Raw genomic sequence first — 22,907 nt, 5'->3', positions numbered from 1 at the left:
CTGAGGCCAGTCGCCATTGGGAAGCTGCCTGTCGATCAGCAGCTTGATGCCTCGCTCGATGGCTTGCCCGTCAGGGTGTCTTCACATGATGAGATGAAATACATTAAAATAAATTTGATTTTCTCAATAGCTTTAGAATCACAAATCGTTTTGATTCATTCCCACAACATTGTATCACTAAGGCACTTTCAAAATGACAGAAAAAATGACACAGAACAAACTTTAAACACCCAAAAGCCCGAGCAAAGCACCATGATTGGGTGAACGGTGGGAATGGGCAGAGCTATACACAGGACAGGGCCTGTGCACGACTTCTCCTACCCCAACGCCGTCTGCTCTGAAAGTAAATAAGTTGGTATCCTTGTTTGCAGTATTTTGTGACATTTTTACAAAAGAACTTTGCTTGCACCTTGTTTTAAAGCCATTATATAGGACAAAAATGACAGTCTCAACAGTTTTAAATAACTGTCGGAGGGAGACTGATTTTAAGTGGTATATGTATACTGAGTTAGGACACAGGCTCAAGCACTGTTTCTTTTTTATATCATCAAACATCAAACGGTGAAAGAAAATGTGCTGAAGAAACAGGGGGTTTGGCATTTCTGTTGAGTTTGGTCTTAAAATATAGTATTGTATGACTAAAGTAAAATAAAATAAAAGTAAAAATTAAATTAAAATAAAATAAAATAAGATCAAAATCTGAATATTATGCAATCAATGGCTCTTTGGGTCAAAAAAGTTCCCGATCCCGGCATCAGAGTAATTGTTACATTCAGAACATGGCTAACAAATTTGACTGTCTGTACACAATGAAACAAGGATTTGTCATTCTGGCAGTACTGACATGTTACAAGACACATTAATTTAATTTTGAGCCATAGACTCAGACTTTTGCACCCAAAAACTCACTTTTGCAGATAATCCTTGGCGTTAAGCTAATTGTTCGATGCGTTTTGTGAAATAACAAGAGAAACGTACTTAAGTAACTGATAAAAAAAAAAACTATATTTACATTAAAATGCAGTGATCCCTCATTTATTGCGAGGGTTTGGTACAAAAAACCTGTGACAGGTGAAATCCATGAAGTACAAACCCTGAAACATAGGAGCAAATCTACTTGGAGGCCTTCACAGTCAGCTCTGCAGGCCCTGAGGCATAAAATAAGTGTGGATGAAGCTGTTGGTTTAGCTAATCAGATTTCTAGTTGGCCGAGCAGTGCCTTCTCAAAGGCGTGACAAAATGTCTGTGGTTTAACCAGGGTTGGGTAGGGTTACTTTTACTTGATTACTTTCAATTACTTTTGGATGACTCCAATACCAAATATGCTAATAAAAGACAAAAGAAACTAAATATGATTAAAATTGCTAAATTTTGTGCAGGCTTGGGGAGTAACGGAATACATGGAACGGCAAAAATGATGTTGACAAGCAAGTTTGGATTTATTTGCATTTTGTTTCTGTCGCATTTTGTGTTAATTTTGCCGGAGATCAAAGCCAGGAGAGAAAGCTTACCACGTGTTGTGAGTCATCATTTTATTCATATTTAGTTTCTTTTATTAGCATATTTGGTATTGGAGTTATCCAAAAGTAATTGAAAGTTATGAAGATAAAGTAACCCTACCCAACCCTGGGTTTAACTATGATTGGCTAGGGGGCAGGAACTGGAGTATCACAACAAAAACTTGAAGCAAAAATCCCAGTGTCCACTGTAAAGGGTTGTTTACTTTAGTATCAAAATTGTGGGCAAAGGGGGCGTGTTAACCAGCAGACGACGCCAGGGGTCTACGACAACAATTAGTTTTTAGCAGTCTCATTTATTTTTTCATGTCAAATCAGTCTCAAATTGTAGATATTTCCAATGATTGATGGTGAGTCTTTCAAAGTTCCTTTTTTTGACAAAGTCTGTGGCTGGGGGGTTTGTAGCAAGGGATTTACTTCTGTCGAACGGACCTTTTCAGCCCAAAATCGAATAAAAACTTGTGTCAGTAATACGACAGGACAGACTTGACTTTCAGCATTAGCTTCAATGGTGATAGAAAGAAACTTGTTGATGAAACTGAAATGTACGAAGAATCATAGGCGACGCCGCGAGCGGCAGCCTTTCCAGCAGCTCCGTGTTATTTTGCTCATTTCGTGATTTATTGCTTTTATTGTCTGCTTGCATCTTCAATGTTACACTTTGGATTATTTTCTATCCTTTCGATGTGGGTTTTAACGCACAAAAATGCGTTTATTCGAGGATTCAACTCCTTGCCCTGAAGAATTCTCATGCCGGCGTGATGAGGGGGCCCTATCGTGGCTGCAGAGCCGGAGCTAAGGCTAAGCGGCTAGCGGCATTATAAGCGTTCGGAACCGTCCGTAATCATGGTAAATGGGAATGCTCTACCAAATAAGACCGACAAACTGGCTGTGCTGGTGAAAAACATCAAAGCGCACAGGGAGTGCAGTTTGCTGTGTTTTACGGAAACGTGGCTAACGTCTAGCATCCCGGACGCTAACGTGGAGCCAATGTATGTAGCGCTGTTAGGGCAGACAGAGACACAAAAGCTTGCGGGAAGCGGAGAGGAGGCGGACTCGCTATCTACGTGGACACGAGGTGGTGTAACCCTGGGCACAAATATTTCCATCTGCTGCAGGGACATCGAACTTTTGGCCTAGCGTGTGACGTCATCCACTCGGCTGTTGCTAAACTACAACACAGCACCCCGAGGCCATCCTGTTAATAAACAACACAAGGATACTGCTGGAAGTGTGAATTGCCCTACGGGGATGAATAATCTATCTATCTATCTATCTAATTGAAAGCTTTTTAGGGAAAAATATGAGGATGGTTTTTGTGCACAAATTAAAAGTTTGGTCGGTAAAATGTGGTTATATTAACAAATCGTATTGCCATTTTATGAGGATAAATTATTGTTGATGCTCTTTTACATGTGTTGCAGCTGTAGATGAAGGATTTCATACATTTTACTATAAAGGATTTTATACAAGTTACATTTATTGAATGCAATGAAGATTTTTCACAGAGAAGGCTTAAGTGAGCTTCAGGTCACGCCGTTCCGAATGCGAATGTTTTGTTTAGTTCTGATGATAACCGGACTCTGACGGAGAAGGCCAAGACGCAGGAGGCCAGGCACTGATTTGATAATCGCTCGGGGTCCAGACATCGAGGAGACGAGGTGGAGGCCACGTGGGGGCTTTTCTCTGGCCCGCCCATGGGAGGAGCCGACAGGCTTGTGAAAAGACGTGGGAGGAGGATCGGAGAACGGTAGGGACAATCGAAAAATATACACTAATTCGGCTAATTCGATGGAATTCACTTATTTAATTTGTATAAGAAATTAAGTCTGCGCCCGTGTGGAAATGCCAGTCTCTTGTTCATTTTTCCATAAAGAAAGGAGCATGCATTGTTAGGCGAATGTAAGTTGTGTTTTGTTAATGGAGTCAGATAACTAATTCAAACAATTTGGTAAACGATACATTATTAATATATTTATTTACTAACACCAATCAAAGACTTATTGAGGGTTGCATTTATTCAGACGTAGCACTACTGATACACAGCCCGCCACTGCCTTCAAAATTTCGTGATCACTTAAAAAAATCCGCTATAAGCCCACTAATTCCAAGACCAAACCTACGCCCTCGCAAGTGCTGATCAGCTTTCAAGACGTTTCCTTACCTGACGGCCATGAGCCCCAAGAGAGCCCAGCAGGTGTTGTGGATCTGTGCCGAGGCGCTCTGAACGTAGCGCCGGCGCTCGCAGGACTCAAAGTCTTCCCCCCAGCCGCCGTTGGACATCTGCCGCTCCAGCAGGAAGCGGCAAGCGTCTCGTACCTCGGCCGATGCTTCTCTACCTGACGCCACGTCCTCCCGTCCAGGATAACCGTGGCCCATGCAAGCGAAGGCTTCCAGGCCGAACCACGTCCCGTAGGTGAAACAAACGCCCCAGGACCTGGGTGGGGGAAATACAGGGTGTTACAAAAGTCTTTGGCACATTTGAGGTCCCCAGATCTCCTCAACTATGAATGGTACGGACGCTGCCTTTACGAAGGTTCCTGACGATCGTTCGTAAGTTGAATTTCTTCGTAAGTTGCTTCAATGCCAAGTGTCTGGCTTTTTTAGGTTCACAATGCAGAATTTCTGCTTGAATGCGTTTTGAACACTTTCAGTATGAGGTGGCTCGGAATTGTTTTTTAAATGGAGTAATTGCAGATGTTTTGATCCCTTGCAAAGATTGTGTGGCTAGATTTTTTATTTTAGGAAATTGTTGGGATATTTTTCCGAGGCTTACTCAATTGGCCGTGCGCGTGCGAAGGGAATTCCCTTCCGCGGAGTCCTGCCATGGCCGGGCGTTATGCCAACGGGCGGAGACATAATTGCGTGCGATTCTTATTCAAAGATGTAGGAATGTCAAGACTTGATTTTATGAACAAGTTTCTTGATAAAATTCTGAAGTTTAAAATGGAGGACTTGCATTGCGTCATAACTTTGACTTCTGGCAAGGGCTTTGATGTAAGTTTTGTAACGGCGGCTCTTTATCAAGAGTTTTGGAATCGTTTTGAGGGGGTGAGGCCCCAGTTTTCTGGTTTTATAGTGGAGAAGCTGTCTGATAATGCCAACAAGATAGTTATTGTCAGGATGTTTAATGAAATGGTGAATGCTGAGGACATATGTTTTTTGTTGAGTAGATATTGCTTGATAAAAGGACCGGCTATGAAGGTGAGGGATGAGAAAGGCGTTTGGAATTGTGCCTGGAGGATACCCATCCAGCAATTGCAAGATCCTCAGGGCTTTCAGGGACTGAAACAGCTCCCGTCGACTATATTCCTGGGGGAAAACCGTGGCTTTGTCCACTATCAAGGTCAACCGAAACTCTGTCGCAAATGTGGTGAGCATGGACATCTAGCTGAGGTATGTGATCGAGTTTTTTGTGGAAAGTGCAGGACAATTGGACATTCCTTTGAAGAATGCACCAATAGCAGAAAATGTAATCTCTGTGGAGAAACGAACCACCTCTATAGGAACTGCCCAAAGTCGTTTGCTAACAAGTTGAAAGCTAGGAAGGCAGTTAACAAAGACAACAAAGACAATGAAATGATGTCAGAAGACAATGAAATGATGTCAGAAACCATAGATAATGAAAATAATATATGCAACAAAGACAATGAAATGAAAAAAGACGACAAAAACAATGAAATGACTAAAGTTATGGAAATGCAAAATGAAAATGAACAAGAAATTAATAAATTTATGGAAATACCCAATAAAGATGAACAGAAAATGAATAAAGTTATGGAAATACCTAATGAAGATGAACAAGAAATGCACAAAGAAAATGAACAAGACAAACAAATTGAAAATACACCTCAAACCTCTGGAGGAGAGACCAAAGAATCAAATTTGAGTCAGGAAGGAACTGGAAATTCTAATTCGACTTTTCATCAAATACCTGAATTTGGACAAGACAAACAAATAGAAAAGACAACACATATTAATCAGGAAGGGCCTGGAAGACAGTCCAAAATAACAAAATTTGTTACTACGCCACTACCGGAATTTGAAAAAGACAAAAAAATTGAAAAGGTGAACGACTCTCCAAAAACCCCTACAGGCACTGGAAAGAGGGGTAAAAGTAAGACAAAATTGGGGGTGGTGAAAACACCGGAAACAAAGGGAAGAGATTTAGAAGAAAGCCGATTGCCGATAAAAAAGCCCACAAGGGAACTGTATGAAGTTGAGATGGAGGAAGTCGGGGAAGGAAAAAATCTGCCCCTTTGTGGGCAGGGAAGTAAAAGACCCCTTGATAGGTCCTCTGGCTCACCCCCTAACCCAGAAAAAAGGGGAAGACCTGGAACCACAGACAGAGAGTCGGAGGATTCCAGAGTTTTCCCCGGTGAGTCTCCAAATGAAGTACTACTCTTAAGTGATATGTCTGACACAGGTGACACTCTTGATGATCACCAAAGAATGGACTCAGATCCCCCGGTTTTGTCTAACTAGTTTAAATACTTTAACCACAATTATGAACATTACATTCTCTACTATCAATGTGAGAAGTGTGAGATCAAAGATTAAGGCTCACAGTGTTTTATCGTTCTTAAAAACTATCAGAACAGATGTGTTTTTACTACAAGAATGCTGCATCCCCTTTCTAAAAAATTATAAACAGTGGGAAGAGATTTGGCCATATCCTTCATTATGGAGTGGCTCGAATGAAAACCGTAACGATGGGGTAGCCATTTTAATAAACAACCCTCAACTCATCATAAAGGGGAGTACTGTGATGAGAGAAGGACGCGCAATCTTAGCAAAACTTTCTTATATAGGGAATGATTTTAACCTAATTAACATATACGGCCATGCAGACAGACATCTCAGGTACGAACTTTTAGAGGACATCCAGTCGCATATGCTAGGCCATCAACCACTAATCGTGGGAGGAGATTTTAATTGCATCCTAAGTCGGAAGGATAGAAAGAGGACCGATGAGGAGTTTAAAGTAGATAAAACATCAACTTTATTACAAGACATGTGCCGGACATTTAAACTGGTGGACTGTTTTAAATCCATACATCCAGGAGAAGAGGGCTTCACCTGGTTCAGTAGTGACAATGTCAGAGCCTCTCGAATAGACTACATATTTACAAGGGGTTTAGCACAGAGTGATGCAAGATTAATTCCTGTTTTTTTTTCGGATCACTTGCTATTGTCCTGCTCTCTCTCATTCTCTTCAGGTATGACTGTTGGGAAGGGTTTGTGGAAGTTAAACTGCTCTTTGCTGGAGGATGAGGCTATAGTCACACAATACAGAGAGCTTTACAAAGACTGGCAGACCCTTCAAGACTCGTATGATTCACGAGCAGAATGGTGGGAAGTGACAAAGAAACGAACACAGACCTTTTTTAAAAATGCAGGGAAAAACAAGAAACTTAAAGAGATGAAACGCATGTCGGGTCTACAAAGAAGACTCCAACGCTATTTCATCCTAACAGAAAAGGGGATGGACTTTAATGATGAAATCAAAGAGACCAAACAAGAACTAAACGCTTTGGCGGAAATAAAGAGTAAAGGCATCATAATAAGAAGCAGAGAAAGAGAAATAGAAGAAGGGGAAAAATGTACACGCTACTTTTTTAAAAAAATTATGAGCAAAAATGAGGGGCTTTTTAAACTTCAAAACGAAAACGGGCAAATAACAAAGGAAAGTAGTGAAATAACCAGATTGGTCGAAGACTACTACAAAAAAATATTTGAAAAGAAAGAAACACATGAGAATGAAATGGGGCATGTATTGGATCATATTTCAAGATCAGTGCGTCAAGACCCCTTTTTAACGTCAGACTTTAACAACTGAATGATTGCATAAAAGCTATGAAAAAAGGCAAATCACCTGGGGAGGACGGACTCAACCTCGAATTTTACCGGACTTTTTGGGATATTTTAGCACCAGATCTGATTACGGTTTTTAACGAATTTTCCAGTCGAGACAATATGCCAGACAGTTTCAGAATAGGGATAGTTACTCTATTGCACAAAAAAGGAGACAAAATTGACTTAAAAAACTGGCGACCTATAACACTTTTAAATGTGGACTGTAAAATTTTCAGCAAGCTTCTAGCGACACGAATGTCTGTAGTCTTGGGAGACTTGGTTGATCCAGACCAAACCTGTGCCATTGTGGGAAGGAAGATCAACGACAGTCTCATGCTGATCCGTGACACCATTTGTTATGCGAGAGACAGAAACATGCGACTAGCGGTCCTAAACCTAGACTTTGAAAAAGCCTTTGATCGAGTCTCGCATCAATACCTCTTCAGGGTATTGCAAAAATGTGGTTTTCCCCAAAAATACATCAAGTGGGTAGGACTGCTATACCGAGACATCTTCAGCAAATTCATGATTAACGGGAATTTATCGGAAGCAATCGAGGTCAACTGCGGTGTACGTCAAGGTTGCCCTATGTCTCCGCTTCTCTATGTTCTTTGCATTGAACCTTTGGCACAAATGTTAAGAAAAGATAGATTTGTCGAAGGGATCAATATCCCAGGAAGTGGGGGACAAATTATCAAGTGTGTTTTGTACATGGATGATTTTAATATTTTATGTACTGACCGCGCATCTGTTGGAAGAGCCCTTGACTTGACTGACCTGTTTGGAAGGGCGTCTGGGTCAAGGCTAAATAGAGAAAAATCACAAGTAAAATTTTATGGAATGTGGAAAGAGACAGAAAAGGCAGGACTCCCGCTGACGGTATTAAAGACAGACCAGAAAATCCTAGGGATAAAATTCAATGCGGATGGAGGAGGCGAGACCAACTGGGATGACATGACAAGGAAAGTTAAGCAAAGACTTGTTTTTTGGTCACTGAGAAAACTGACAATAGAGGGGAAGGTCCTTATCATCAAAGCGATTATCCTACCAATGCTTTTGTCAATCAGTTTAGTTTTTATGCCCAAAAGAAACGTGCTATTACAACTGGACCGAGCCATCTTTCGCTTTGTCTGGGGATCAAAGTGGGAAAGGATAAAAAGAGATACAATGAAAAAGAAAAAGGAAAAAGGGGGAAAAGGAGTACCTGACCTCCAGCTTTTCCTGGGAAGCAAATATGTCTCTCTCCACTTCCAAAACGCTGTGGGCCCACCCAACAACCCGAAAAGTCAAGCAATGACCCGTTTTTGGATGGGCTCATATTTGCGGAAGCTAAAGCTTGTACCAAACAATCGTTTGATTCCAGTTTCATTTAACTTGCCACCAACACATCTCTTTATTAGGGATTTTTTAAAGAAGTTTGATTTGGAAAAACAAGAATGTCACAATTTACAAAACCACAGGGCCCTTATTGCTATTGTGCAAGAGCGAGCAACAGTAAGCCCTGTGCGGGGGCTTGCGTTTGGCGAACCTACAACGGTTTGGAGAAACGTGAATCATCCTGCCCTCCCAAACAGACTAAGAGACTTGTCATGGATGGTGGCTCATGAAGTTCTCCCAGTCAGAGCCGTAATGCACCACCGAGGTATGTCGGCGACTTCGACGTGCCCTCGACCTGGCTGTGGCGCCCAGGAATCGGTGAGGCACCTTTTTTGTGAGTGCAGCGCTGCCGAGGTCTTGTGGACAATGGCCGACCAACTAGGAAAGTTCCCGGACTTGCCAGCAGGGGAGGTCCCTGATGCACAGTACGTGCTTTACGGGGTGAGTCGGTCGATGAGGTCTCAGAACGACTTTGCCAGGGACTGGCTCACTCTCGCAGCCATCAAGGACGCCATCTGGACCTCCAGAAACCTGTTGGTATGGAGGTGCAGGCAGATCCCCCCCGTGGCTGTGCTACAAATGGCTGCGGATACCATACAATCTGCGAGCGGCGGGGCTAGGACGCAGCCATAAAGAAGACTCGTCTGCACCCACCCAGAGGTGGGAACCGGAACTACACTGTGGGAGTCCCGGCAACAACGGGAGATATACTGTGGAAGTCCCGGCAGCAACGGCCTGAGAGGACCCACTGTGGGAGTCCCGACAGCAACGGAAGCTACACTGTGGGAGTCCCGGCAGCAACGGCCTGGAGAAGACCCACACAGAGGACTGTAAGAGTGCTGCTTGGGAGAGTGGGATGGCAGAGCTACGCCCTTGCACAATAGTATTGCCTTTTACACGCTGGTTAACTACTGTTAAAAGAAAATAACTCTGAAATTGTTTAATTGATGTCGGTTTTGTTTTTGCTGCTGTTGGTGTCGGTGGATTTTTTCAGACCAAGGACAATCAACTTTGGCCTGGACGGATCTATTGACACTAACAAAGATGTTATATAATGAAATTGTGAATATGCTTGATTGCTATTGAGATTTTCGAGAAAGGTTGTTCAAACCTCACATTGTGTTTGTTGTTAAAATCGTCATATTGGAATATAATATTGTGAATATGCTTGATTGCTGTTGTGTTGGTCATAATTGTTTTCTGTTGTTGGTGATCTATTGACACTAACAAAGATGTCATATAATGAAATTGTGAATATGTTTGATTGCTAATAGGATTTTCGAGAAGGGTTGTTCAAATCCTCACTATGTGTTTGCTGGTAATAACATCATATTGGAACATAATATTATGAATGTGCTTGATTGCTGTTGTGATTGTCATGATTGTTTTATTTTAATATTAGTGTCAATAAATTTGTTCAAACCAAAAAAAAAATTTTTGTAAGTTTAAGGTTTATAGAAGTATGTTTAAGGCTTGCATAAGTAACCTGTATTGTTTTGTACTCCCCCGAAAAATTTCATAAAATAATATGCTCTATAACGTTACAAAGCAGACAGAATGGTAAGGCATAGTCATGAAAAACTTAGCTACACATTCGGCGTTGAAATTCTTTGGTCTGTGAAACCCTTTGTGACTCCTTGTGATTAAGGGCGTCACAAATAAGCTTGATTATAAAGATAAAGAAAGTTAAGTGTAACTTCCTCCTCCGTGTAAAAAGTGGACGAAAAAAAATCAATCCAACAATTTTCTCAACCGCATCAAGCTTTCCTATTCCACTTTCATTACAAAAGAAACGGCTCCCCTCTTCTTTACGCTTTACACCAACCATACTAAATGGATGTACGAGATATTAAACAATAAAAACGTCAAAGCTCTTAGCGTGCTAGAGATACAGTGCAGTGTGTTTACACACAAACCCGGAAGGGGAAGCCGGATTTCTTTTTCGGGGTCGATGCTGGCTGAGCTCTCACAACACCAGTAGTGGTGGAAAGAAGCACTACAGTACTGTACTCTACTCGGGAAAAAGTGCTCACAATACAAAATCTAACTTACAGCTATGTCCGGATATTTTTCGACATTTCAAAAATGTCTTTTGTATGTACCGTGGTTCATCATTTGAATGTTCGTAGGAAGGGGAGCGTCTGTAATGAAGTAAAAGTAATGATAATCACATTAAGATTTAGTAAAGCTATTGATTTTGATCCATTTTGTGTGCTTGAATCTGCAAAAACTGAATCATGGACTGTTCTTCAATGTGCATTTCGCAGAAAATTCTGAAAAATGCTGGCAGGGAGGAAGTTTAAGTGAGATGGCATGGTAAATTCATAACAGATGGGTGCTTATGCCCAGCTAACCCTAACCCTAAAAAGAAGAGCCAGTAGAGAACTTCAGTGTCCTACAAAAACTGTTTGGCGTGTCTTAAAGAGATGACTGCGTATGACGCCTTACAAGCTACAGTTAGTCCAACAGTTGAAGGACAAACCAGCTCGTCGTGACTTTTGCATTGCAATGCCACAGATGGAAGATGACAGATTTGACGGCCGGCGTGTTTTTAGCGACATTCCGCATAAACAGCAAAGTTAGCAGCCATAACTCTTGCATATGAAGTACTGAGAACCAACATGAACACCTTGGACTTCAGTCAGATTCATCAAAGGTGACCTTGTTTGGTGCATGTCAATAAAAGCCATCTACAAACCTTTTTCTTTAAAAGAGCAACAGACAATGGTGAGACGTACCACGACATGCTGAAAAACTGGTTAAAGGATAAATTGAGTGAGAAAGAGTCTGGTAACTTAAAAATCCAACAGGATGGGGCGCCACCAAACTGGAGCCTCGGGGTTAGACAGTTTCTGAACACTATTTGCTCGTGTATCCTGTCCAGTTTTGATCTCTTCTGCCCAGAGATCGCCAAATCGCTGGCGTTTGTGTTCCCGCGCATGACTGCCCCGCTCCGGTAAAATAAAGCTTGTGTGAAGACATTACGCGTCTGGGTCCACCATCTGTTCAGGTTCTGACAGCAGGAGCAATTAGCCAAACTCAATTAGAGCTCCTGTCGCGTCAACTGCCGGTATGAGCCTCTGCCTTCCGGGGACTCTCCTCCTGCCCTGCTGTCGCGCTCCCCGCCCATTTGGCCCACGGACTTGCCCGCCATGGGAATTGCTGTGCCTCAAATGAGTTTTCGGGAAAAATTTGCGCCAATCTGTCTGAGGTTCCTGACGGGCTGTCTGCCGTTTCTCTCTGTCCTTGGGCAAGACATTGAATCCTTAATGCCCCAGATAGCAGGTAGTTGCCTTGCATGGCTGATGCTGCTATCGGTTAGTTTGTGTGTAAAAAGGGAAAAGTGTGAAGCACATTGTAAAGCGCTTTGGGAGGTCTTCATTGACTTGAAAAGCGCTATATAAATGCAGACCATTTACATTTTACATTTACAAGACTGTCAGACTGATGGATTGGACGGACTGGGCAGAAGGATCACGATCTCGTGTCCTGGCAACCCAGATCTCCGGATCTGACACCACGCCTTTACTTTTTGTGGGGATTTGTGGAAGGATTCGTGACTAGTGGCTCGAAGCGAGTTGTGTTACCAATAGTGATCGCTTGGAACATTTTTAAACATTGTGTACAAATTGAGATTACAAGTTTTTTGTATTTACCATTTTTTTTCTTTAGATGTCAAAATGTGCCCAAGATTTTTGGAACACCCTGTATTTTAGCACGCCGTACATAGTGCCATGTGACGGTTCAGCTCACCCTTCCCACGATCCGTCGGGCCTCTGCACTCTTCTGCAGTAGTCCAGCCCCTCTGATAAGGTTTTCCTGGAGGATTCGCAGAAATACGTAGTACCAGTTAAAGCAGGCGTGGGCAAATATTTGGAGTTGGGGGCCACATTGAGTTCAAAAATGTGCCCAACATATCCAAATTTTCATTTCTGGATAAATATACATGCAGACCTATACATGTTATTTTCTTTACAATTGTTATTAAATAGATTAGTTTCATCAAATTGATTTTGAAACGCTTAACATTAAAGAAAAAATAATATTAGGTCCCTGTTTTGAGCACAAGATTTTATATTTAGTTTTGTAGTATTCCAGTACTTGTATCCATCCATCCATTATGTGTGTGTGTACTGTAAGATCAAACATCCAGTTTTGATCCCCCATCTCTGTTTGTCCCTCATGACCTCAGAACTGTGCCGCACACAGGCTAACCACTGCGCCGCTGTGCTGCCCTCCTGTACTTGTATTTTTATCGTATTTTTACTGTCTGATTATGTAGTAAATTAGTTTTACCTGGTTATATCAGTATTATTTTCCCCCCATTTTATTAACACTCCACTTATTGAAACATGAATATTTTGTTTGTTTGTTTGTTTGTACATGATTCAAATTGAATCTTTTCTTCCGGCGCCGTCACGAATGGCAGCCACTCCAGCAGCCACTCCAGCAGCTCCCGTGTTATTTTCGATTGTTCTCGATTGTTCTCAGCTCAGGGATGCTGCTGGAAATGTGAATTTCCCTTCGGGGATGAACAAAGTATCTATCTATCTATCTATCTATTTTTGTAGTACGACTGTACTTGTATTTTTGTATTATTTCCATCATAGCATTTTGCAGTATATCTAGTATTTTGTAGTTTTACTGTAGTAAATATGTTTGTGTTATAGTATTTCTGTCGTAATATATGTGTAGTACTTTTTTAGTATCACTATTTAATTTTATAGTATTTCTGAAGTAGTATTACTGTAGTATTTCCATAGTAGCATTTTGCAGTATATCTAGTATTTTGTAGTAAATATGTTTGTGTTATAGTATTTCTGTCGTAATATATATGTAGTAGTTGTTGTAGTATCATTGTTTTATTTTTATAGTATTTCTGCAGTAGTATTATTGTAGTAATTCCATAGTAGCATTTTGCAGTATATCTAGTATTTTGTAGTTTTACTGTAGTAAATGTGTTTGTGTTATAGTATTTCTGTCTTAATATATATGTAGTAGTTTTTTGTAGTATCACTATTTTATCTTTATAGTATTTTTGCAGTAGTATTACTGTAGTATTTCCATAGTAGCATTTTGCAGTATTTCTAGTAATTTGTAGTTTTACTGTAGTAAATATGTTTGTGTTATAGTATTTCTGTCGTAATATATATGTAGTACTTTTTTAGTATCACTATTTAATTTTATAGTATTTCTGCAGTAGTATTACTGTAGTATTTCCATAGTAGCATTTTGCAGTATATCTAGTATTTTGTAGTTTTACTGTAGTAAATATGTTTGTGTTATAGTATTTCTGTCGTAATATATAGGTAGTAGTTGTTGTAGTATCATTGTTTTATTTTTATAGTATTTCTGCAGTAGTATTATTGTAGTAATTCCATAGTAGCATTTTGCAGTATATCTAGTATTTTGTAGTTTTACTGTAGTAAATGTGTTTGTGTTATAGTATTTCTGTCTTAATATATATGTAGTAGTTTTTTGTAGTATCACTATTTTATCTTTATAGTATTTTTGCAGTAGTATTACTGTAGTATTTCCATAGTAGCATTTTGCAGTATTTCTAGTAATTTGTAGTTTTACTGTAGTAAATATGTTTGTGTTATAGTATTTCTGTCGTAATATATATGTAGTACTTTTTTAGTATCACTATTTAATTTTATAGTATTTCTGCAGTAGTATTACTGTAGTATTTCCATAGTAGCATTTTGCAGTATATCTAGTATTTTGTAGTTTTACTGTAGTAAATATGTTTGTGTTATAGTATTTCTGTCGTAATATATAGGTAGTAGTTGTTGTAGTATCATTGTTTTATTTTTATAGTATTTCTGCAGTAGTATTATTGTAGTAATTACATAGTAGCATTTTGCAGTATATCTAGTATTTTGTAGTTTTACTGTAGTAAATGTGTTTGTGTTATAGTATTTCTGTCTTAATATATATGTAGTAGTTTTTTGTAGTATCACTATTTTATCTTTATAGTATTTCTGCAGTAGTATTACTGTAGTATTTCCATAGTAGCATTTTGCAGTATTTCTAGTAATTTGTAGTTTTACTGGAGTAAATATTTTTGTGTTATAGTATTTCTGTCAGAATATATATGTAGTAGTTGTTTTAGTATCACTGTTTTATTTTTATAGTATTTCTGCAGCAGTATTTTTGTACTATTTCCATAGTGTTACATGTGTAGTATTTCCGTATATCTGTAATATTTTTGTAGTATTACGGTAGGTGGTTTTTTTTGGTAGTGTTTCTGTAGAAGTATTTTGTAGTATTCCTGTTGTGATATGTATTTTTGTATCTAATTATAACTGTGGTGTTACTTTGGAGTATTTCTGTAAAAGCTTTTATTTAAGTATTTATATAGTGGTGTTTTTCTAGTATTTCCATAAAACTGTTTTTGAATTATTCATTTTTTTACGTTTGTAATATTACTGTAGTTGTATTTTTTGTATAATTTCTGTTGTAGTATTTATGTATCACTGTTTATTAGGCCGGAGGCAGAGGAGCTGTTATCGACTGCAGAAATTCAGAATGCGTTCGCTTGCTGGGGAAAACTACAGGCTTTTGTAACATGAAGATTTCCTGACGAAGCAAAAGCCGACGGGCATTGAAAATATTTGATAATAACAGTTTGAAAATTGTAAAAAAATCTGCATTCCAGAAAGACACAACAATCACTGGATCGCTATTATGCATCCAGCGGCACAGTGAGTGGAAAAGCGTGACAAAAGGATTACATTTACACTGACTTTGTACGTTTTATAATTTTCACTCGGTTTTTGTAACTGTTCTTGGTTGATTAAGTTTTGTACTGAGCAGTAACTTCATCTACCGTAAATTCCGGACTATACGCCGCTACTTTTTTCCCAAACGTTCAACCCTGCGGCTTATTCAGTGATGCGGCCAATTTATGTCATTTTTCTAACAGCCGCCAGCGGCGCTCGAGTACAAAAGGTAAGACTGCAACTTCTTAGCTTGTGCACAAATTAAATTAGCGTAGACATATCCTCATCATGCAAATTGCAAAAAGAAAGGCACATGACGTAGCATTTTAGCTAAAAGCAAACTAGCAGCCCGATATAGAAGGAAACAGAGCTACTGCACGTAAACTTCACTTTGAGAGCGTGTTGCTTGCGTGTTTTTGAATAAGGGAGCGTGGGACGACTCCTATATGGTAAAGTCTCTTTCCCATACTGGGAAGGACGACTTTGATGACGCCAGTTATAAGGAGGAAGATGAGGACGGTTTACTGTGATTTCTACAAGCACGAGATGTTTTTTTAACAGACCCGTTTACTGTACTGCGAGCGTGTCACTAGTAGCGTTTTGCTACCCTTCACAGGCACGGTTTGGGATGAAAGTTATAATATTATTATTAAAGCTTTGAAAACTCTCTCGGTGTACCGTCTTTCTTTGTAAATATGTGTAACCATGTATAATATGTATTTGCAACTGTATATTTTTGTAATGTATTTATTTTAGAGACTTATTCTGATATGTTTTCCACGGGCGAATCAAAAAGAAGGGGCAAATACAACGGCGGCTGACGGGAAGTGGAGTAGAGGTGAGACGTGTTTGTGGACGCAGCGGACAATAGTGGATATATATTTTTCCCACCCTTACCTTTGAAAATATACATTTTTTTCCCTTGGATTATTTTCAACGGGACCCGGACTCTGCAGGTCTGCATCAAACCTTAAGTACCGGTATCATTTTCCATTCATTATGCAGGCTGTGGTTTTTGGACTGTTTACTTTATATTCAGGTACAATCGCGGGAGTCGAAGTCGGGTCCGAGTTAATTTAGTGATTGTGTAACATGTTTTAATGTGGGCGCATGCGGCTTATATACAGGTGCGGCTTGTGTAAGTACAAAAGCGGTTTTCCTCTTAAAATGTGGTGGGTGCGGCTTATAATCAGGTGCGCTCTATAGTCCGGAATTTACGGTAATCGAGTTTACATTCATTTCAATGGGAAAATGTGTTCCATTATACAATGTCACTGCCAGAACCAATCAGATTTGTAAATTGTAATGTACAGTATTTTATCGCAGTCATGTGAAAGAAGAAAATGGTTTATTTCACTACATTTGCTTCAAAAGGAAATTTGGAAGTATAATTTTCTTTAAAAAAAAACAATATATTTATGGTGTACCTAATTTCCTCGGTGCGATGTTGAGGATGGACCTTTTGGAAATGGCTGAGCGCTTGCATAGCAGCTGACGTGCACTCCACGTAGGTGTAGTCGATCATGATGTCACCTGTTTGTGAAAGGGAGAAGATGATTTCACAATTCAAAAGAGGAAGCAGCGCTATATTCGGCTTTTTGTCCTTTTCGGATCGCATTGGAAAGACTGAGTCAGACGCATAAAAATATGAAATGTCATATAAATGATCAGCTTCTTCTTTTCAGACGTGGCCACATAACAAAAATAGTAAAGACATAATTAGCATAGTAACAAGTGCAGTAACAAATTTGAGACCTCTAATTGTTGTCAAGGAAAGTGCTTCAATGCAACGATTGCTCTTTATTTCACATCGAACGTTTGCTTTATTCTGATTTTAAAATCTTCGTTCGGTTTGGAAATTTCAGAATTTCAGTCCTTTTGGCAATTTGCATACTCAGCAGGCAATCAGAAGCCTGCATCGAATAACTTCGTGCTTCCGGACTTTCCCGAGCGTTATATGGTCGCGCATTTGCATATCATTTTCCAAAGTAGACGCACAGAGAACATAAGAAAAATGGATAAGTGGTTAGGAATCAAGCTGAAACTTCAGCCCCAGAAGAAATATTCAAAAGAAGCTAAGAAAATTTATGACGCTACAAAACGTAAATGTACATTAAAAGCATCATGGAAAGAGGAGTTCACGTGGCTTGGAGCAGACGACGCAACGCAAACATTGCATGAATGAAGATGAGTAAATACAGGTACATACTGATGGCAGATGGAAAACCGCAATGTCATATACATGCAATGAATGTTATAAGTAGATTTATAATAAACTTAATTTGAAAGTGTTCTTCTGTTATATACAGTGGGACCTCGCTACTTCGCGGTTCGACGTTCGCGGGTTCAGAGCTTCGCGGGTCTAAAAAATAATAATAAAATAAAAAAAATAAAATAAAATAAAAAAAAAAAATATATATATATATATATATATTTTTTTTTATTTTTTTTAAGCATTTTTGAAGGGGCGTCGCTACTACGTGGTTCCACGTTCGCGGGTTCAGAGCTTCACAGGTCTAAAAAATAATAATAATAAAATAAAATATTTTTCTTTTTTTAAACATTTTTGAAGGGTCGTCGCTACTTAGTGGTTCCAAGTTCGCGGCTTCAGAGCTTCGCAGGTCTAAAAAATAAAAATAATAAAATAAAATAATTTAAAATAAATATAAAAAATTAAGCATTTTTGACTTTTTTAAGCACCTACTTCGCTGATTTTCACTTTTCGCGGGTGGTTTTGGTCCCCATTAACCGCGATAACCGAGGGATTACTGTAGTCTGATTATCAATCCTTAATACTTTGCAACAACGCGTTTTTTTGCGATTAGTCGTCTTATTGAAGTTGGGAAAAATGGTGTCCGTCTGGTGACTTTTTGTCACGAGTTTCAGACACTACTTTTACTAAAACATAATGAAGAAAATTCTGCAGAGATGTAAGGGGTGTTCTCACTTTTGTGATTACTGTATTTTTTCGTCCTGTTACAGCCCCTCGGCCAGATATTTGAACCCATAAGTCTGCTCATGTCCGTTCTATGGAAAGAAACTCACCAAACACTTCCGATGGGTTGAGCAGCTCAAGGAGTTTTCCCCCCCTTTTCCGTTCATAAGTGGCAAAGCCACCATCTGGGTTCCTCATACTCAGCAGCTACAGAAAAGAAAAGAGAAGGCTTAATCCCAGCTATTTGGCATTTGGAATTTGAAGTCCATGAAATTTTCTGCAGAGTACTATTGGCTTTAGAACACCAACAGCACCGTCCCCTGCACACCTGATGCCGTTTTTAGCTCTAGACCAGGGGCCACACGATAGGACAAACATTCTGTCGGGGACCGGACTATTAGATTAAAGAGGGATAAAGAAATAAGAGAAAGAGGGAGGGAAAAGGAGAGAGGGCAGGACAAAGAACGAAAAAAGTCGTGAGAGAGGGGGAAAAGAAAGGAAGAGGAAGAAAGAAATCCAAAGAGAAATAGAAAGCCAGAAGGAGAGAAAAGCAAAAAGTAAGCGCAAAGGGTAGGATGACAGAAGGAGAAAAGAGAGAAAAGAAAAAAAGGAAGTCAGAGCAAAATAAGTTAAAAAGACACAGAGATAGAGAGACAAAGAGCAACAAAGGAAGAGAAAAAGAGAGACACAGAGAGTGAAAAAGACAGAGAGTAGGAGAAAGGGGTGGAAAAGAGAGAGAGAGAGAAAGAAATACAAGTACAGTGTCTTTGTCCGAGGCACCTTTCTTTGGCAACATCAAGTTGACATTTTTCAACCTGCAGCTCGTTTTTCTCTTGCGCTTCTCTGAGTGTTGTTTCGCGGGCCGGATTCAATCACTTAGCGGGCCTGATATGGCCCGCGGGCCGCCTGTTTGACACCTGTGTTCTAGACGGTTCGACAACCTACGTCAAAGCCACAGCTCGGGGCAAAACAAGACTTGCGCTGGTCAGAAGACTGAGGAAAAGAAAGCTGTTGTTGCTGCTATTTGTCGTCATGTTGTTTGTTTGTGAGCCAGAATCGGAGAAAAAAAACCTTATTGATCGCTAAATTGAAGTTTTATACAGGATATAAGCGGACACTCCTGATCAGAAAAAGAACAGACTTGTGGTTAAATGCATTTGTACCATTATCTGTATTGAGGTCACTATTTGCTGCTGCTTTGAATATTTTATTGTTCGTCGTGTCTTATATGCCAGTTGGTTTTACTTCAGTATTAGCTGAAAACACTCTTGAATTTTTATTGAGTATTATTTTAGGTCAGGGCTGAATTTTGGTTTCTTGTATGTAAAGTACATTTGAGAAATCGACACATGAAATTGACTTTGACTTTGATTAAAGCGAAAAGATTGGACCGAGGCACTCATCAAAAATGCTCAAGTTTGCAGCACACACTTCCTATCTGGTAAGAGAGATTAAAAATGTATGATTTTTGCCATTAAGTCCAAGCCACCAAAGAGGAATGTCAGCGTCATTTTTTAAGCAGACTTGTGAAACATTGCAACAATTTCAAGCATCTGCAAGCGCCTTACCCAAAATGGAAGCACTTTTTAATTCTTGAAAACACAACATTACAATTCAAGCATTTTCAGGGATTTCAAGCACCAGTACGAACCCTGAACTTACCACATTGACGGCATCGTACAGACGCTGCGGTGCCACAGTCTCGCCCAAGGAGGCACCAGACTCCCCCAGAAGCATCAAGGACTTGAGACCCTCAGCCGTGCAATCGGCCACGATCCAGCCGCAATCGCGAGTGCTGAAGGGGAAGCCTCCCTGCCCCAAGAAGAACGTATCATCGGAAGGACTTTGGCTCGGAAGTCGGAAGAATCAACTCACCTTGTTCATTTGCCGGTAATACTTTTGGTAATCGGGAGGATTTTCCGGGATCTGAAGGAGTGAAACACGTTCAATGTCTCACATTTTATTTCTACACTTTGAGTAGAGGTGGACCAATCATCTGCACCGATATTTGGGAATTTGACGGCTATCGGTATCGGCATTTTTATTTATTTGACGGCCCGATTATTTAGGCTCAGATGAAGGCAAGCCTCTCTCTTCTGTCTTGATCACTACCCACACTGTGCCCTCTGATTGGATAAGCGACAGGGGCCAGAGCTAATGAATCAAATGCTTTCCAGGCTCCACAGTCACAGACTGCAGACCGAAGTGTGAGTAGACATGTTGAAGGTAAACACAGAAAACTCCACCGCAAATGATATAAACATCCCAGTGTTCTACATCTCTCTCACGACCATCACTAACTTTACAGTGAGTAGGTGAATAACGTTAGAGCGGAGTAAACAGATGTAGCTTTGGTAACTCCCGAGTCCTGACATGCCTATGAATTAAGACCGCTCATAATATTGAGATTTTTAAAAGTCTGTGGTGGAAAAGTACATGTGTGATTAAGACATAGCATAAAAAGTGTAGTTTACCTTCTTTTAGGGAACCCAATTCTGGTGGAGACTGATATATTAGCACTTATCATAATAATAGTTCATCAATCAAGCGTGTGTGCTTGTGATTGAGAGAGAGCATAAAAAGCATGCTAAAGAGGAAGGCTGTAATTAGCTATTATCATAACACTAGTTTGTCAATCTGGCTGTGCCCACGCTTTTCAATTAGCGAGCTCCTTTGAAATTTCCGTTGCGTTTTGCAACACGGTTTTATGAGGGTTTTTTGCGATACCTTAAATTATTTTAAGTCATGTTGATTGTGTTGACAATTTTATTTATCTATTGCAAAAAAATCAGAGGGTTAAGTTTTAATGTAGCTTTATACGAGTTGCTGCTTAGCCTAACATTATTTCCTGCACTGTTAGTTTTTGTTTTAAGTGAACATTTAGTCAAGTTAGTTGTATTCTAAATTATTTACTGTCAAAGGTTTCAGAGAGCTATTAAAAGTTGTATTTAAATTCATAACAGAGATTCTGTGTTTATTTTTGTATTATTAAAAAAGCTTTAACAGCAAATGAACATCAGCTCCAAATATTGGTTATTGGCCTCCTCTTAATACTAATATCGGTCCTAAAACCCCATATCGGTCGATCCTTAATTTTGAGGAAAGTCATTAAAAAGGCAATCCTATTTTCTCACCTGTGTGATAGTCAGAAAGTGATGGGCTTTTCGGAGAGACTCTGTGAGTTTGGGGTCGTCCTGGGCTCCTGCCTGAAAGACCCCATCGGAAAAAAAAAAACATTTCAAAAAAGGGAATCTTTTCATACCGATCCAGTTAAATAGTTTGCGACCTACCACATCAGGGGTTTTGTTTGTGGTTTTGTCCCAGGAAATATTTTAACAAACTAACCCCCCTATTCCCCGAGAAAAGATTGTTTGCGGGCAAAATTTAGTTAGCTTTTTGTTTTATGAAGCATTAGAACATTTATCTAAAAGAATAAGAAAGATAAGAAAAAATGAATTAAAATAAAATAACTAGGACAGTAAAGAACAAAAACCAAAACTTTTACTTTAGATAAACAAACAGATAAATACATATCCAGTATTGAGGTATTGAGGACTGAGATCCAAGATTAGAAAATAGGAAAATATATACATAAAATTCTAGGATTCCAGTAAATTCACATATTAAGATGTCATGGTTCAGCGCCAGCAGTCCCTCGCCTTCTCAAAGACACGGCAACATTACCCCGTTTCCCAGTCTCTCTCTCAACTCCCCCGGCTAGGTGCTCCCATCACCCAATTAGCCAACTCCTACTATAAAGACTCCAGCCTCCCATTCTACATTGCCGAGTCGTCTTTGAACCCTTCAAGACATTTACTTGCCAAGAAGACGAGTTCATTCCCAAAACTTTCATCTTCAGGTTCCTTCTCGTCACAAGACCTTCTTCACCAGGCATTTTCTTCTAAGTACGTGTTCTGCCACATCAAGAGCACCTTCCCAAGTTTCTCTCCCAAGTCTCCCTCCTCAGCAGTACCCGCTCCTCCTCTCAAACCTTCCTCACAGCCATCTTCTTCAAAGTACTCACAAATTTTCTTTTCAAGACACCCAAAGATCCCCTCAGAAGTTTCCCCTCCTCAGCAGTCCCAGTCCCACTCTCCCTTCTCCTTAGTGATTTTCGTTTTTGTTGTTGAATAAATGCCCCCTGTTGGGGTTTGATCACAGTCCTGTTTTTCATGTCTCCTTGGGTCCTGGCTGATATCACGTGACATTAAGACAAGAATGTACTGATTAGTCAAGTCATATTTATTTATATAGCCCTTAATCACAAAAATGTCTCAAAGGAAGGCACAGTTTTGCACATCTGGTTAGCTACTCTTCTTGCACTATCGGCACTATGGTAAAATACTATAAGTAGCCAAAATACAATACAACATTATTTATATCTGTACATTCAAGGAAACTGTGGGGGTCAGATGCATCGACATTTCGTTCTGTATACACGTGTACTAGAATGACAATAAAGTAGATCTGAATCTGAATCTGAATCTGAAGGATTAC

The 22,907-nt window shown here is 39.7% G+C and overlaps 1 protein-coding gene across 1 annotated transcript in view; it reads right to left on the bottom strand.

Annotated features, from left to right (window-relative positions):
* The window catches only part of lss (lanosterol synthase (2,3-oxidosqualene-lanosterol cyclase)), a 45,598-nt gene that overhangs the window by 8,234 nt on the left and 14,457 nt on the right, over positions 1 to 22,907 (bottom strand). Inside the window, exons 13-20 of the mRNA XM_088352391.1 lie at positions 21,545 to 21,616; positions 20,286 to 20,336; positions 20,073 to 20,222; positions 18,521 to 18,617; positions 16,903 to 17,008; positions 12,504 to 12,569; positions 3,682 to 3,954; positions 1 to 79 (exon numbers count right to left, since the gene is read on the bottom strand). Coding sequence (XP_088208517.1) covers positions 1 to 79; positions 3,682 to 3,954; positions 12,504 to 12,569; positions 16,903 to 17,008; positions 18,521 to 18,617; positions 20,073 to 20,222; positions 20,286 to 20,336; positions 21,545 to 21,616 — 894 coding nt within the window. The remainder of the gene's footprint in view (positions 80 to 3,681; positions 3,955 to 12,503; positions 12,570 to 16,902; positions 17,009 to 18,520; positions 18,618 to 20,072; positions 20,223 to 20,285; positions 20,337 to 21,544; positions 21,617 to 22,907) is intronic.

The sequence above is a fragment of the Urocampus carinirostris genome, chromosome 14, assembly GCF_059441175.1.
Source record: "Urocampus carinirostris isolate Australia breed hairy pipefish chromosome 14, RoL_Ucar_1.0, whole genome shotgun sequence".
Lineage (NCBI taxonomy): Eukaryota > Metazoa > Chordata > Actinopteri > Syngnathiformes > Syngnathidae > Urocampus > Urocampus carinirostris.
This window is presented reverse-complemented; position numbering and strand designations above follow the sequence as displayed.